This window comes from Pagrus major, chromosome 12 (genome assembly GCF_040436345.1).
Source record: "Pagrus major chromosome 12, Pma_NU_1.0".
NCBI lineage: Eukaryota > Metazoa > Chordata > Actinopteri > Spariformes > Sparidae > Pagrus > Pagrus major.
The window spans coordinates 15,633,902-15,648,741 of record NC_133226.1 but is presented as its reverse complement, the minus strand read 5'-3'; the positions used below and the strand labels follow the sequence as shown (position 1 = coordinate 15,648,741).

Sequence of the window (14,840 nt, the reverse complement as noted above, 5' to 3'; positions counted from 1 at the left end):
ATATCTGTGACTCTGATCTGCTGCTGGGGTGAAGATGGTCAGATGTTGACTTTCTTTGGAACAGACTGTAGAGGTTACACATCTTCAGTAGCAATTCTGAATACATAAAGCAGCCTAATTATTAAATGCTTAAGTATACTTTCAGTGGCTTACTGGTTTGATTTTTAAAGCCTATTTTTACAGAACAATCTTTTCAGTCTTAACATGTATGTAGAGGTGTGTCAGCCAGCAGCAGCTGATTTCACAAACTTTTTCAGCCCCTGTGGGAGGAGAATTAACATCTGACTTCTTTCAGCCATCACAGCCAATGAGATCTGACTTCAGGGCGTGTGTACAACACGCTGAAAAGTGGAAGATTTCTCCCACCTTGCAGAATATCTTGACTCCCACACTGCTAATGCTGTCATCTTCAGGTAAATAAAGCTCTTTACTTGTATCTCTTCCACAAATACCTACACGCTATTTTTTGATTTGCCGTGTTCTTTATATAATTTGATCATTTGTTTTGATAATCTAAAGATCATTTCATTATTTTAAGGATGATTTGAAGTAATCTCATATGTGTAGGCTTTAATCAAATCATTTTCATCATGGACTACAGCTCTCTTTGACACATACAGTACATATTCTCATCATGTGTAACAAATGGACTACATAGAAGATGACACAAATGTCGAAGACAAGAGATAAGATCAGAGCTGGTGTGCATGGTGACGCCTCTCCACATGCCACCACAGCTAGAATTTATCTGGAATGATTCTGTCTTTGTAATGACAGTCCTTTCACTTTTGCTGTTGGTTGTAAAGGCAATTTAAGCACCATAAACATGTATACAGTGTAAACATGGGGGCTCTGTGTTTTTATTTGACAGAAAGCATGATGCAGCATTTTTCTTGCTTGTCTGTGTTGTCGCTTCTTGAGCCTCCCTTGTCTCATTCTGCAGTTCATCGCATACAGTAGGTCCTTTTTGAACCTCTTCTTTAGAAATACATATAATTACTCTAGTGTATTAAAGGATTAGGTGAGGTAAGGGGCTAATTAGTTGGCCTGTGTGTAAGAATTGCCACAGGGAGTTACAACTGTTTGTGAGCTTTATGTAGCTGTTAACACAACAGCAAACTCCAGCAAGGTGTGTATCAAAACTTATTTTCCTTCCTGTAAACATGTTTGTTCTCTTATTTCATTTTCAGGTTTCCGTTTGGGTTTCAAACATGTCTGGCGTCAAAGAAAGGAAGTGCACGCGTGTCATCCGAGGCCTGATTCTCTGGATTCTCCTGAGCAACATCATGCTGGTGCTGTACTGCTTGACGAACACAACCCAAGTGAAGATGAGGTAAAGGTTTACACGAAAAAGCGTGATTTTCTTGAGCTAATTTCGTCGATGTTTGCTAATCTTGATGTTTTATTTATAGGGGCTCTCAAGAAGACACGTGTCCACTCAGTATTGCAAGATTATTGAAGCAAAATGTGACCAGCGCCAAATCCCAGTCAGAAGAGTGCTCCCCCACGTTGAACATCATGTTCATGAAGACCCATAAAACTGCCAGCAGCACCATCCTCAACATCCTCTTCAGATTTGGGGAAAAGCACAAGCTTAAGTTTGCCTTCCCCGATGGTCGCAATGACTTCTTCTACCCATCGCCTTTCCTGTGCTCCCAGGTGAAGGACTACACGCCCGGAGACTGTTTCAACATTGTTTGCAACCACATGCGCTTCGACCATCGAGAAGTAGCCAAGCTCATGCCCCCGGATGCTGTGTACATCACCATCCTGCGTGACCCTGTTGATCTGTTTGAGTCGTCCTTCCATTATTATCACAGAGCAGTTCCTCTCACATGGAGGATCAGAGGAGAGAACAAACTGGCAGAGTTTCTAGACAATCCCAAGCGCTTCTATAGCTCAAAGGCTTTCAACTCATTCTATCTTAAGAATCTGCTCTTTTTTGACTTTGGTTTGGATAACAACCTGGAGGCTGATGATCCTCGTGTATTGAGAGATATTCACAACTTATCTGAACATTTTGATCTGGTTCTCATAGCAGAATATTTTGAGGAATCGCTTATTCTGCTTAAGGACAAACTCTGTTGGAGCATGGAGGACATCCTGTATTTCAAACTCAATGCCCGCAAGAGCTCATCTGTGTTTCGACTGACCCCTGAGTTGAGAGCCAAAGCTCTACAGTGGAACGGAGCTGACTGGAGGCTCTATCAGCACTTCAATGCTACCTTCTGGGCCAGAGTAGAGGCGTACGGGAGAGAGAGAATGAGCCAGGAGGTTAAAGAGCTGAGGAGAAGAAACTCTGAGATGAAGGCCATCTGCATCGAGGATGGAGGTGCAGTCGAAGCCCAAAAGATTCAGGACAGGCATTTCCTGCCCTGGCAGCCAGTAGGCGAGTCTTCCATCCTGGGGTACAACATGAAGAGAAGTATGGATCCCAAATTCAGGACAATCTGTGAGAAGATGCTCACACCTGAAATACAATACTTATCAGACCTGGGTGTAAACCTGTGGCTGACTAGACTATGGGGTTGGTTTAAAGATGCTGTTTTTAGAGTTTAACCCCGATTAAAGCATAGTACCTAATTGAAACAGATGTTTTACTATTATTTAATACATTTTGAAACTTTCTTCTGAATGATGCATAAGCTGCATACCCTTGACTGCATAAAATATGTTGGATTCACAAAACATTTACCACACAGGTATGTGTCACAGTATGGAAGCCCTAAAGGGCCATGCATTCATACATCTTATTTCCTCCGTTTTCCCGTGATAACAAGTTAATTTCATTTGTTTTCTCGAGATCTCGAGTTATTATCTCGAAATAACAACTGCCGTTTTCCCGAGATAACAGGATAATTTTATTGAGATCTCGAGTTATTATCTCGAAATAACAACTGCCGTTTTCCCGAGATAACAGGATAATTTTATTGAGATCTCGAGTTATTATCTCGAAATAACAACTGCCGTTTTCCCGAGATAACAGGATAATTTTCTTGAGATCTCGAGATAACGAAACTTTGTTTTCCCAAGATAACGATATAATTAATTCGACATCTCATCATTAACTACAGGTACGTGTCACAGTACGGAAGCTCTAAAGGGCCATGCATTCATACATTTTATTTCCTCCGTTTTCCCGTGATAACAAGTTAATTTCATTTGTTTTCTCAAGATCTCGAGTTATTATCTCGAAATAACAACTGCCGTTTTCCCGAGATAATGGGATAATTTTCTTGAGATCTCGAGATAACGAAACTTTGTTTTCCCGAGATAACGATATAATTAATTCGACATCTCATCATTAACTACAGGTACGTGTCACAGTACGGAAGCTCTAAAGGGCCATGCATTCATACATTTTATTTCCTCCGTTTTCCCGTGATAACAAGTTAATTTCATTTGTTTTCTCGAGATCTCGAGTTATTATCTCGAAATAACAACTGCCGTTTTCCCGTCATAACAAGTTAATTTCATTTGTTTTCTCGAGATAACGAAACTTTGTTTTCCCGAGATAACGATATAATTAATTCGAGATCTTGTCATTAACTACATAGCTGACCAGCTATGTAGTTAATGACGACATCAGGCTCACTTAGATTGCGCCGATATAGCTGAAGCCTTGCTAACTGTCTTTTTAGATTATGCACACTAATGTGTATATTAACTGTAATAGCAAGGCATAATGCTATTTCAGCCTGTGTCAGGCCTTGATTGAAAAGATATGTGACGTGATGATCGATATGCTCCTGCTCCTCTGACATTGCTACACTGAATGATGTTTCCTGCAATGATTTAATATACTACACTATCGTTTTGTTTTCTCAAGATCTTGAGAAAATTATCCCGTTATCTTGGGAAAACGGCAGTTATTATTTTGAGATTATAACTCGAGATCTCGAGAAAACAAATGAAATTAACTCGTTATCACAGGAAAATGGAGGAAATTAAATGTATGAATGCATGGCCCTTTAGGGCTTCCATACTTCTCAGTTTTGTGTATATTTCAACATTGTGCACTACAGAAAAAATGCTAAAACTGTGTTTACATTATTTAAAAAAACGGCTCATGCTTGAACAGTAATACTCAGTAATCTATGTTGTTGTACCTTTTCTGCAGTTGATAGCTTACCTCCAAAGTCAGACTTACATACTCGATGTTTCAGTAATATTGTGCGAGGCAACTTATGGTTACATATATGATTCAGGGGACATTAGGATAACATAGTTGTCATGGGCACTGGTGCAATGTTTCAGTTGAGCCCATAGGATTAAAATCAGGGCGTGACATCTGCAACTGATCATCAGTATAATGTCTCACAGTTGGACAGGTAGTGTTAGTGTGCCCCCCAGAGGCCCAAGGCTCAGGTGTAGGTACTTGCAAAGCTTTTGAAGGGTAATGGCCTTGTCTGACCCTGTGAGAACGGTTTACACAACATGTCTTCCTCTTTGACAGTCATGGTGGTTTGACATGTTGTGAAAAGTGCATACATCTTCTGTGTGTGCATTTTAACTGATCAGTTCCATGACTATTTGGTTCAACATACATCTTATTAATCATAAAAGTGATTATTTTTGGTAAAAGGTGGAAGCTGCTAATACTGTAGATCACACTTCTTTTTTGGCGGATTTGCGAGTTCAGTTCCACAAGCTTCAGTTCAGATGTTCTTATAATTGATAGCCTTGGATATTCAGCAGGTTAACCTGGATACAGGTGTTATGTTTGTCAATAGAGGAGTTGAACTATGTAATTTTCTTCTCATCATAATATTTGTGACAAGATACTCTTTCTCTACAAAATGAGTGTTTTATATAGGTGCTTAAAGCTACCATAGCGGGCACATGGCAACCAATTACAAACACCGTATGTGCAGTGTTGTGTGCACGAGAATCATCATTTACTTTAAAGAGTCTTGTGTATCAATGATAAAATACACTGCAACAAAACTGCTCCCCGGTATAACTATAAACCATGAAAAGCTATGTATCGACAGGTTGTTTTTATTGTTGTAGTATTTTTTACTTGTTTGTCATATATGGACATACTTTTGTTGTAATGTAGATTTGGCAACAATAAGCAGTTGTCTGCGCTCCTAACATGGCTATATGGCATTTCTGTGTCAAAAATAGCTGGGAACCTGCTGCTTGTAACATGACCTTTCCACCACCTTTGGGGTATATTAAAATATAGACTTCTGTCTACCAACTTTGAAATTTGCAGTCCCTTTGATCTGTTCTTTGAGTATTAGTACCAGATACAAAGCTATTGTAATTGTTAACCTTTTAATTTATATAAAAGATAGCTGGACACAAGTCCACATCCACTGTGTAGTTAAAACAGCTTTCAAACATGTAGAAATGACTGTATTATGCATATAAAATGTATGTGAACCTACTGCCACACCTTATTATGCAGTTGGGGTGTATGTGCCTAAAAGTAGTATTAAAGTCAATGAAAGGAAGTAGATTAAAAACTGACAGTAGAATTTAATATGTTTTGACATAAATTACATTGACAGATGCATGTCATGTTCAATGATGAATCAAAACACTGCAACATCTGTGAGACATTAACACGTTTAATTTAAGCATTTACAATCTGTAAGGAGAATGAAGGCATTACAAACAACAACAGAGAGGGGGGACGAGGTGATAGGGACCATTTCTCCATCTTCATGGTGATCTGGACAGTCAGTCAGCTCCCACAGGTCCTCTGGTAGCCGCTGCCAGCCTGGGCATGACTTTGAGCACAATGTCCATGTTGACTGATGCTTGTTTCAGGTGTGGAGTCCAGGGAGAATGGATATAGGAAGTGTGACAACAGTTGCACTTCAGCCTTAGATAACCCCGAAGAGACGTCCTATTCCTCGTCTTTGCTCTCATAGTTGTGTTGGATGTGTTTCCACAGTTTCTACAATGAATCACATATAAGCTAACGTTAGACTTTTATACACAATATAAAGACATCCGAATAAACTAACGAAGGTCTAACATGAATGGGTTGCTCGTCTAAGCGAGCAGGCTAAATTAGCTTAGCTAACGTTAGCATCGCTTCGCCCTCTGCTAACAAGGTCAGGATAAAACGACCATTAAAACAGAAAAGGGAACACTCACCCCGCGATTCATTTGCTCGAAAATCGCGTCGCCACCTTGGTCGAATAGTCGTTCAAAGAGAACCGCTCCAACCATGATGGTTACAGCGAAAGTTGACGTTCTCCTGAAGAGCAGATTGTAGACGGACTTCGTCAGCGCCATGTCGGTGGGATAGTGCGCAGGAGCGGAAGCTGAGGCAAATCACTTCCGGTCGAAGAATGCGTCGAATATATAATGACCCTGCAAAGACACCGTACGTGAGCAGGGATAGTAGAGTTCTTTAATAATTTGTCTTTTCTAAATCCTGGTTAACTACATAACCAGCGTGCGTGCTTTTTCAAAGGAGACATCACAGAGCAGGACAGCACTGTTTCGCAAATGGTTTGTGCTATTTTGCTGTTTAAATTCAGTGTAAAAAAAGATCGAAAGCGGACGTTTATTAGAGTGACAACAAACGTGAGCTAGTTAGCTAGCTAGCTATCGTGAGTGCTGCGAACAAGTGTTTAGGGATCAATTATCATCCGTTAGTACGTTGTGTGTTTAGTATATTTCTCAACAGCTCTGTGACTTTACACCTTTGAATGATTGTAATCGCAATGCAGAACAGGAAGTCATACTAAAGCGTATTCAAAATAAGTTGTCTTAGACGAGGCATCTTCATTACTTAACCAGTAGATGGCAGCCAAAGAATGCTACTAGCACTACTCGTCATGTGTATGATGTTGCTGATGTTCTCGATATTAGGCTGCTTACAGTTTGTGCCTCTTCTGTAAGTATTTTTCGTCGAAGGCCAAATCTGTAATTACATGTGACTTCAAAATGAACGAGACCATGATTGCTATGTAAATGTATTCCCAAATGTCAAAACAGATCAATACTAGGACCATGATGAGGCGTAAATAAGGTCTGCTCTGTTCCTCATACTGTTTTTGTGTGTGTGGCTTTTTAGTGCTGAAAAGTTAGCCGATTTATGTATTAGTGAAATGACAGAAAAATAATAATAATAATCAAGTTTTAGATTCGAGTTATATTTTGGAGCTTGTGTGCAGCTTTCCCCCCCTAAATATAAAGTTTTGCTGAGATTCTCTGTTCATTATATCACTGTTAATGAAATATATTTGTCAGACAATACAAAAACAATTTAAAATGTTTTTGGCCATGAAAAAAGTGATTATTTAAAAAAATATTTATTCATATCTGTGGACAAAACAGTGCACCATTAATCTAAAAAAACTAATCAACAAATGTATTCATAATTATACATATAAAGTCTGTCTCTTTTTGTGAGGAAAGACTTTGTCTTGTTTTGTTAATGAATCAGCGTGTGCATAATGATGCAACGCTCCCTCAGAAACCATTTCAATTAGCACAGCTATTCACTGACCATGTGTCGACAGAGTAGTTATGTCAAATGGTTTTCTTCTCTCTTCACTGTCTTTCAGCTATTTAAAAGGTGACATCTTGCTGGTTGGAGCACATAACCTGCACCATGGGAAAGAGATACTACTGTGACTACTGTGACCGGTCCTTTCAGGACAACATGCACAACAGGAAGAAACATCTGAATGGTGTTCAGCATCACAGAGCCAAGAAGGCCTGGTTTGACCACTTTAGAGGTGAGACTTGACATGTAAAAATCAAACTACGTGTTTATTTTATGACATAATTCTGTTTTAACTAGAAAGTGATCCGACGCATTACAATTTACTGTTTAAAATGCTAAGTCTTAAATGAGATTTTGATGGGAGAACTAACCATGCTTACAATTCATTAAGCCACCTTGGCTGGCCACCTGTTTACTCTATGAAGGAAAATAACATAAACAACCATTGATGCATTTCTTATTCTCTTATCATTTTTACAGACACTGCAGCCATTCTGTATGACGAGCAAACAAAGAAACCCTGCAGGAAGTTTCTCCAAAAAGGTACTGAACAGTTTAACCTTACATGTATCCAATAACTGGGAAATAATCTTAATCCCTTTAACAATTATGTGTTTTCTTTTTTCTCTTCGTTTTTTAGGGATTTGTGATTTTGGCCCTAACTGCAGGTTTTCTCACATGTCAGAAGAGGATTTGTTTCACTTACAGAGACAGGTGGAAGGTAAGCTGGAACAAACATGTAATGCTTTATTATTTGCATTATTCTAATAATGACGTGAACATTCAACAACTGGATTGTCATGTAAATTGATGTTATGCAAGTACAAATTATCGTGCACATTTTATCCAGAGGACCGTGTGAATTGCTATGTGTTAATAGGAGTGGGATTTATTTCTTTCAGAAGAACAACAGCGTAGAGAGGACTCTAAAGACAGAACCAAGCCTGATCGAACTGTAGAAGAATGGCTCTCCAGAAGGGAAAAGAAGAAGTCTGCCATCAGCACCAAAGGGTATCCACATTCATTTTTGTGTATGACACTTACTCATACATAATTAGCCAGGCTAATAGTTACTCCGGTTGATTTAGAATTCCACTGATCATTTATTCATCTCCGCAGGGATAAAAAAACTGAGGAAGACACTGAAGAGGGCCAAGCAGAAAATGATGTACCTCCACAGCTCCTTTCCATTCATGACCTTCCTCCCTCTCTTCTGCCTCCTCCTCCAGGCGGATGGAAAGTCAGAGTGAACACAGAATGGGGTTGAAAGATGTTCACTTTGGGTCAAATCACATTAATAGAAGGAGAACTGGTACAGAATAGCCATGTTATTAAGAGATGTGCCAGGTTCATATCTGAAGAAATTAGGTTTGTCAGATTGAAATGAGGTTTACAGTTCATACATTGATTCTGTTCCCATTTATTCCCATTTTAAAAATAGGAATGAAATACATATTTTGTATGCTGAACAGTGCTGGCAATGTTTGTTGTATTTATTACATTTTAAATAAGATTTCAAGTTTCTTGTGTAACAGTTCAATTTAACAGTCAAAAGTAGCTGATTTAAGATGAGTAAAAGTCTGTGTTTACATAAAACACAGTAAGGTAAATCTGAGATTAGCAATTTTCATATAGGCATCATAAAATAACCTTAATAATTGACATTTTGGTTGTGTGTTGTGTTGTCGAGTGCCTTTACAGTGAGACTCCTGCGAGTTAGATTTGACGTCATGTAGTCCCTAAAGGAACACAGTAATGCTCAGCAGATGGAAATAAATTTAGTTTTATTTTAATCCTGTGCTGCGTCACCGGGGGAATCACTGATCTGACTGAGTTTTATATCTAACCCAGTCACTGGAAAACACCATTATACTTCCTATAGTAATATAAATAGTAAAGCTGACAAACTAATGATTTGGATTAAAGGTCAAAATGAAAGATTCCATAGTTGGAAAGTTTCTTAATGCATGGCAATAAATGAGCCCCACACAGATCCCCAGAACTTGTGACTGATGTATTTATAATCGTCTTTTAATTAGATCTAAATTAGGTTATTCCTCTTAGGGTTATGCTGAGATGTATTTACTTGGAACTGTTTCCACATATGTTGTATACCTAAAGCAGTGTTTACAGCAGAATCATCATTAAATTGTTTTTTTTTCTTTCTTATTCTGCTGTATTGTCCAGGTCTCCTGTGTAAAACATGTCTCACTTTAATGGGATGTAACGAACCTCAAGTTAAAGGTACCCGGTGGTTTCATGCCCACTAATAGCACTATAGAGCTTTACGTACATAGATTATTTAACTCATTGTTATAACCATATTCCTTCATACCACATTATTTACCTTTACACTGAATATACGCATAACTTGTTGGTTTACACAAAACTCAATAATTTAGCTTTAAATGAAGGTTAGGTTTAAAAAATACAGTACAATACAAGTACAAATATTTTTTCATTTTCAGTCATGTTTAAGTTTGTGGCTTTATTTATTGCTGAGTCCACTTTGTATGGCCCTGTAATCCCCTTCACACTCAGCCCACTCTATCATTTTTATCTATTAAATCTCAGCCCTCTTGTAGACAATCAATAGTTCACGTTAATTAAGGCAACTTTGGACCTCTCTGGATCCCTCCTTTGATTAATCTGACGTCTTGAATGGTACCTTGATAAATCTAGCATAAACTGTCATGACTTGAATCTAATAACGTGAAAGAAAATGACACTAAACCTCCTGATTACAGATCTAATCCTCTTACATCTAAACTCCCTCATGCCCACTGCTGCTGTGCTCACTACCTGTTCTTGTTAGCCTTTACAGCTACAGTAATTCTTAATTCTCAAGCCTGGATGCTGTTATATGAAGTGCACCACTATAAAGCTACAAGGAAGTGTTATTTCCTTCCTCGCAGGCTGTGAGCTGGGCTCTGTTACTAATGCATGCTTAACATGCCGGATGCTTAACCGTCAGGGCCATCACACCAACAGACCCTGACTGTTCTCCCGTCCTGATCCGAAACCGTTGAATGAGGATTGAATTCAAAATTTCACTCTGTTTCCCTGAAAAGCATCCCCACCCAGATCTGCTCTTCTTGTCTTTCCTACCCTCTCTGTCAACTGTGTGGTGTAAACATACGCACTAAATGTCCCATTTTCAAAGATGTCATATTCTGCTTTAAAGTAGACATATTACGCTCATTCTCAGGCTCATAATTTCATTTTGGGTTACTATTAGAATAGATTTACATGCTTCAGTGCTCAAAAAAGTGTTTTCTCATACTGTCCAGGGCAGCAGCACTGTATCCCCCCTCTCTCTTAAACGCTCTGTTTTGGCCCCCTTCTCTTTATAGGTCTCCTTTAATGTCAAATTGGTTAACAGAAAACGACAAACAGCGGGCTCATTTTTTAATATCTTTGATTTTTATTGGACTACATGCATCTAGACACCACTTACATTAGTGTATAACTGATGCAGTAAACCCCTACATGTGCAGTAACAATTACAGAAATCAAACGGTGCTGGATATTCTCGGTCTAGACATTAAAATTACAGGTAATGTCACACAGTAGGATGGTATTACAAATATTAACTGGAAAGTTAATAGAGAAACTTTTATCAAGAACAGGGGCGACAGAAAGGTAATACATGAATACATATCGCTACTTGGATAACTGATGAGTCATTTCAATTCAAAAATACATTTAGCATCAGAATCGTTTTTGTCAAAGGTGATGGTTTGGTAAAATGGATTTCCAATCTAACTAAAAGTCTGCCTAAAGCTACTTGAAGTCAAGGCATGAGAGTGCAGTTTTACTCCAAATGACAAAGGCACAGAACAGAAGACATCTACAGTCCAAATCATAATTATAACAGTTAATTAAGACAAAGTGTACATAAATCTGCTCATTAAACCACTGTAACATACAGAATAGGACACAATATTATACTTATTTGTCTTAAGACAAGATTTGACACAATAACTATATTATACATTCACACAAAACCCCGTACCTTACATGATATGTTCACATGGGGAGGTAATGTGATGTCATATAAGTAGTTCATACATAAACAGCTACTATATATGAGATAAAATATCAGTTTTATTGCCAGAATGATTCATACTTTTCCTCGTGATATAGCTTTGATAAACTTTAAGATAAAAAGAGCAAGAAAAAATATATAGCATTTTGTAAAACTTGTCAAATTTGACAAATATTTTGATAAAGAAACATTCTGAAAAATGAATCTTAACAAATCAGAAAAGTTAATGCAAGAGCATGGCCTTAATACTCACAACAACTTGTATCTGAATGTGTCCAGTCAACCTGGAAAATAAACATCAGAAACCTGATTTATTTTTTTGTATATTTGTTTGTTTTTTACAAAACATTATGCTTACATTCATAATAAAATCACATAGATTTAATGTATCACTCTCAAGTAAGAAAATATAACAATGTTATACCTTAAATAATATGTTGTTTTGGTGGTCCATGTAAAAGCCAGAAAACAACATTTCTCATGATATGTTAAATTATTCTTCACAGCATATTGCAAAGTATTTAGTATTTTGATTTTATCTGCACATCCACAAAAATTTGACATTTACGGGGAAATGTCAAATACTGAGATTATTATTTTTTTTTTGCAATGATCACTTTACAAATTGCATAATTATTTGAATACATACATCAGAATTCAAAATTTGATCTCACACACATAAAACACACATTTATTTGTAGTTTAATGTTCATGCAAGTGTGTGGTGTGTTTTGAATATCCCTCATTCTCATTTGCTCTGAATATGATAGTTAACGCCTACTGTGTGTTTTGTTGAAACATAAACTTGATATGGTTTCATTTGTTCACAGCTGGTAGCTCAGGTCATACAAAAACTCAGTCATCTTTCAATGCGAGTCATTGTTACTCGTTTTGGTGCACAGATTTGGAATATGCAGCAACATTGTGCGTGTATCATGACAGACTGTGAGTATGACACGTTCTGCCATTTGTATGACGGTCAAGAGATTAATATTCATCTTAAAGTCTGGGCTTCTTGCATCAAAACCCATCCACACACTGTGATATTTCTTTTGGGGGGTTTTGTTATTCCTTTCCATGTCCTTCCTTTTATTTGGACTTGACTGTTCACTTCATCTTAATTCACCTTCTCAACTGGGAAAACAGCTGTTTGATTTACAAATCAACCCCAGGCTGCTCAGCCAAGAAGGCTCACTCTGAGCTTTAAAACAAACCCATTACATGTTTTTTTTTTATAAAACCGTGACATCTTTAGAAACAGACCGTGCAGAGCAGCTGACAGTCCACAGCATCTGGTTGAGGGTCACAGTCTATGCCAACATGTCACTCAGTCCCTCTCAGTGCTGTCCACTGTGCTCCTGTGCTTGTTCCCCAGTTCCAATGCTTGGTTCTTTATACTTGGGAAATTGGAAATGGACTTTTCTTCACTTCATTTCTGTGAAATTCTCGTATGCCTTTACTTCAGTTCAAGTTGAGCTGGGCTTTGTGGGATAATAACATGACGTTTAAGAAATAAGAAACAGTTTATGTTTGTAGCATCTAATGAAAGTAACCAAGCAGAGCAACTACAGGTTTGCACGATTTCATGACCCCCTCGTACAAGTGGCTCTGTGATGTTGTTCTCAAATATAGCAGGGCTTTGAGCTAAATGCTAATGCTACCATTCCGCCCTCTACATGTTGTTTCAAAGCTGTGTGTAGCTTCACAATACTTTGAGACCGAGAGCCTACAGCCGATGCTAGCAGCTCTGTGAGGCTGTTTTTTTAGGCATAACAGTGCTTTGAGCAAAAAGCTAATGCTAATGTTTGCTAACTTGCTAAAATTTGCTAAGCACCAAACACAAAGTCCAGCTGAGGTTGAGTTGAATGTCATTTGTTAATTTGAAGAAAATATTTGATCCTGAGCCAAATTTCTGACGCTAGATGAGAAGTTACAGGTTCAGTGTGCAGGATTTAAGAGGGATTTAGAGGGGAACATGGAATGTAATATACATATTTATGTTTTTATTAGTGTATTATCACCTGAAACTAAAAATTGTTGTGTTTTTGGTACCTTAGAATGAGCTTTTTAAACCTACGGAGCGAGCAGAGTCCGCCATGCATTTTTTTTGTTGCATTTTTTTGTGAAAACCATAGAAGAGTGTGAGGCGAGGGCTATCCAGTTGGCTGCAATCTGTAACTACACTGCTAAATGCCACTGTACCCTACACACTCCATTAAGGGGTCACCAGCTTATTACAATTATTATGACGTGAAGATGAATGTCTGTACCAACCATACCAAATTTCATGGCAATCTAGCCAGTAGTTGTTGAGATATTTCAATCTCAACCACAAAGGTCAAGGAAAAATCTCCGAATTCATTGGCATACATCCTCCGGGAACCAAATTTTGTATCAATCCATTGAGTATATGATGAGATATTTCACAGGATTAGTGAAAACTTTGATCTGCTGGTGGCTTTACAGGAAAAGTCAAGGGACCACCCAAGTCAGTGGGAACCATGAATAACAGGTTGAGACATTTCAGTCCGGATCAGCGTCGTAGACCAACAGACCCACACTGCCATTCTTCTAAAAAAGTTGCCAAAGTACTTTAAATATTCCATACAATGGATTTTCACACTCTGTTGTGACTCAAGAATACATCATGTGTTTATTAGTAGTCCAGTCTCGTGTTGTGAATCAGTGGGGCTGCTCTTTTGTAAAGATTTAGATCACAGACGATGCTGGCCCAGCAAAGAACGGTCAACTGGACGTGAGCTGGGCTGGAAATCTCGGCGCTAACATAGACAGAGACTTTACAGAGACACATTATGCAGCAGTCATTTATCCTTAAGTTTCAGGAAGTGATTTAAAACTACTTAATATGTAGCCCATCAACACTTTTGTATTGCTTAATTACTATCATCAGTACTATCATTATTCCAAACGGCAGAGTTCTCATCAACAACATTAATTGTTTTTGATATATTAGACACAGCACAGCTATCACTACAGTATAATACTGTACACAGAAATACCAAAGTCTTCTACAGGCAGCTTTTCTATCTCATTTCTTAGAAAACATCAGAAATTTGAATCAGTGTGATGCTACTGTTTTAGGATACTAATCAGCCCTTGTAATGTCTTTCTGTCGTTCTTTTCGTGACCATGGTATGCTGTGATTAGTGGCCATACAAAACCATTGCATGACATCATTTCATCCGTTATAGAGGGAAGCTGTGATAGCATCATCATGGGCGTTGAAAACACTGAACGAAACCAAAGACAGTCAAGTATTTTGGTTAATGTTTGCTTATTCATTGTCCGTCCTTT

The 14,840-nt window shown here is 38.1% G+C and overlaps 3 protein-coding genes across 3 annotated transcripts; 2 read left to right on the top strand and 1 right to left on the bottom strand.

Moving 5' to 3' along the window:
* The first annotated feature begins 1,196 nt into the window (after positions 1-1,196).
* Positions 1,197-2,559, top strand: gal3st1b (galactose-3-O-sulfotransferase 1b). Its single transcript, XM_073477389.1, has 2 exons — positions 1,197-1,333; positions 1,413-2,559. The coding sequence occupies exons 1-2, from the start codon at positions 1,212-1,214 to the stop codon at positions 2,557-2,559; spliced, it is 1,269 nt and encodes a 422-aa protein (XP_073333490.1). The 5' UTR covers positions 1,197-1,211.
* Positions 2,560-5,561: 3,002 nt separating this feature from the next.
* Positions 5,562-6,283, bottom strand: uqcr10 (ubiquinol-cytochrome c reductase, complex III subunit X). Its single transcript, XM_073478672.1, has 2 exons — positions 6,115-6,283; positions 5,562-5,911 (listed from the first exon to the last, which is right to left on the bottom strand). The coding sequence occupies exons 1-2, from the start codon at positions 6,253-6,255 to the stop codon at positions 5,861-5,863; spliced, it is 192 nt and encodes a 63-aa protein (XP_073334773.1). The 5' UTR covers positions 6,256-6,283; the 3' UTR covers positions 5,562-5,860.
* Positions 6,284-6,329: 46 nt separating this feature from the next.
* On the top strand, positions 6,330-9,646 carry zmat5 (zinc finger, matrin-type 5). Its single transcript, XM_073478009.1, has 6 exons — positions 6,330-6,474; positions 7,536-7,709; positions 7,958-8,020; positions 8,118-8,198; positions 8,380-8,488; positions 8,597-9,646. Exons 2-6 carry the CDS (start codon positions 7,583-7,585, stop codon positions 8,742-8,744), a joined length of 528 nt encoding a protein of 175 aa, XP_073334110.1. The 5' UTR covers positions 6,330-6,474; positions 7,536-7,582; the 3' UTR covers positions 8,745-9,646.
* Positions 9,647-14,840: the final 5,194 nt, after the last annotated feature.

Excerpts from the sequence above, each read along its gene's own strand:
- gal3st1b (XM_073477389.1), top strand. The coding sequence starts at position 1,212 with ATGTCTGGCGTCAAAGAAAGGAAGTGCACGCGTGTCATCCGAGGCCTG. Across the intron at positions 1,334-1,412 it reads ACAACCCAAGTGAAGATGAG|GGGCTCTCAAGAAGACACGT; the intron begins GTAAAGGTTTAC and ends TTTTATTTATAG.
- uqcr10 (XM_073478672.1), bottom strand. The coding sequence starts at position 6,255 with ATGGCGCTGACGAAGTCCGTCTACAATCTGCTCTTCAGGAGAACGTCA. Across the intron at positions 5,912-6,114 it reads TCGAGCAAATGAATCGCGGG|AAACTGTGGAAACACATCCA; the intron begins GTGAGTGTTCCC and ends GATTCATTGTAG.
- zmat5 (XM_073478009.1), top strand. The coding sequence starts at position 7,583 with ATGGGAAAGAGATACTACTGTGACTACTGTGACCGGTCCTTTCAGGAC. Across the intron at positions 7,710-7,957 it reads CTGGTTTGACCACTTTAGAG|ACACTGCAGCCATTCTGTAT; the intron begins GTGAGACTTGAC and ends TCATTTTTACAG. Across the intron at positions 8,199-8,379 it reads CTTACAGAGACAGGTGGAAG|AAGAACAACAGCGTAGAGAG; the intron begins GTAAGCTGGAAC and ends TATTTCTTTCAG.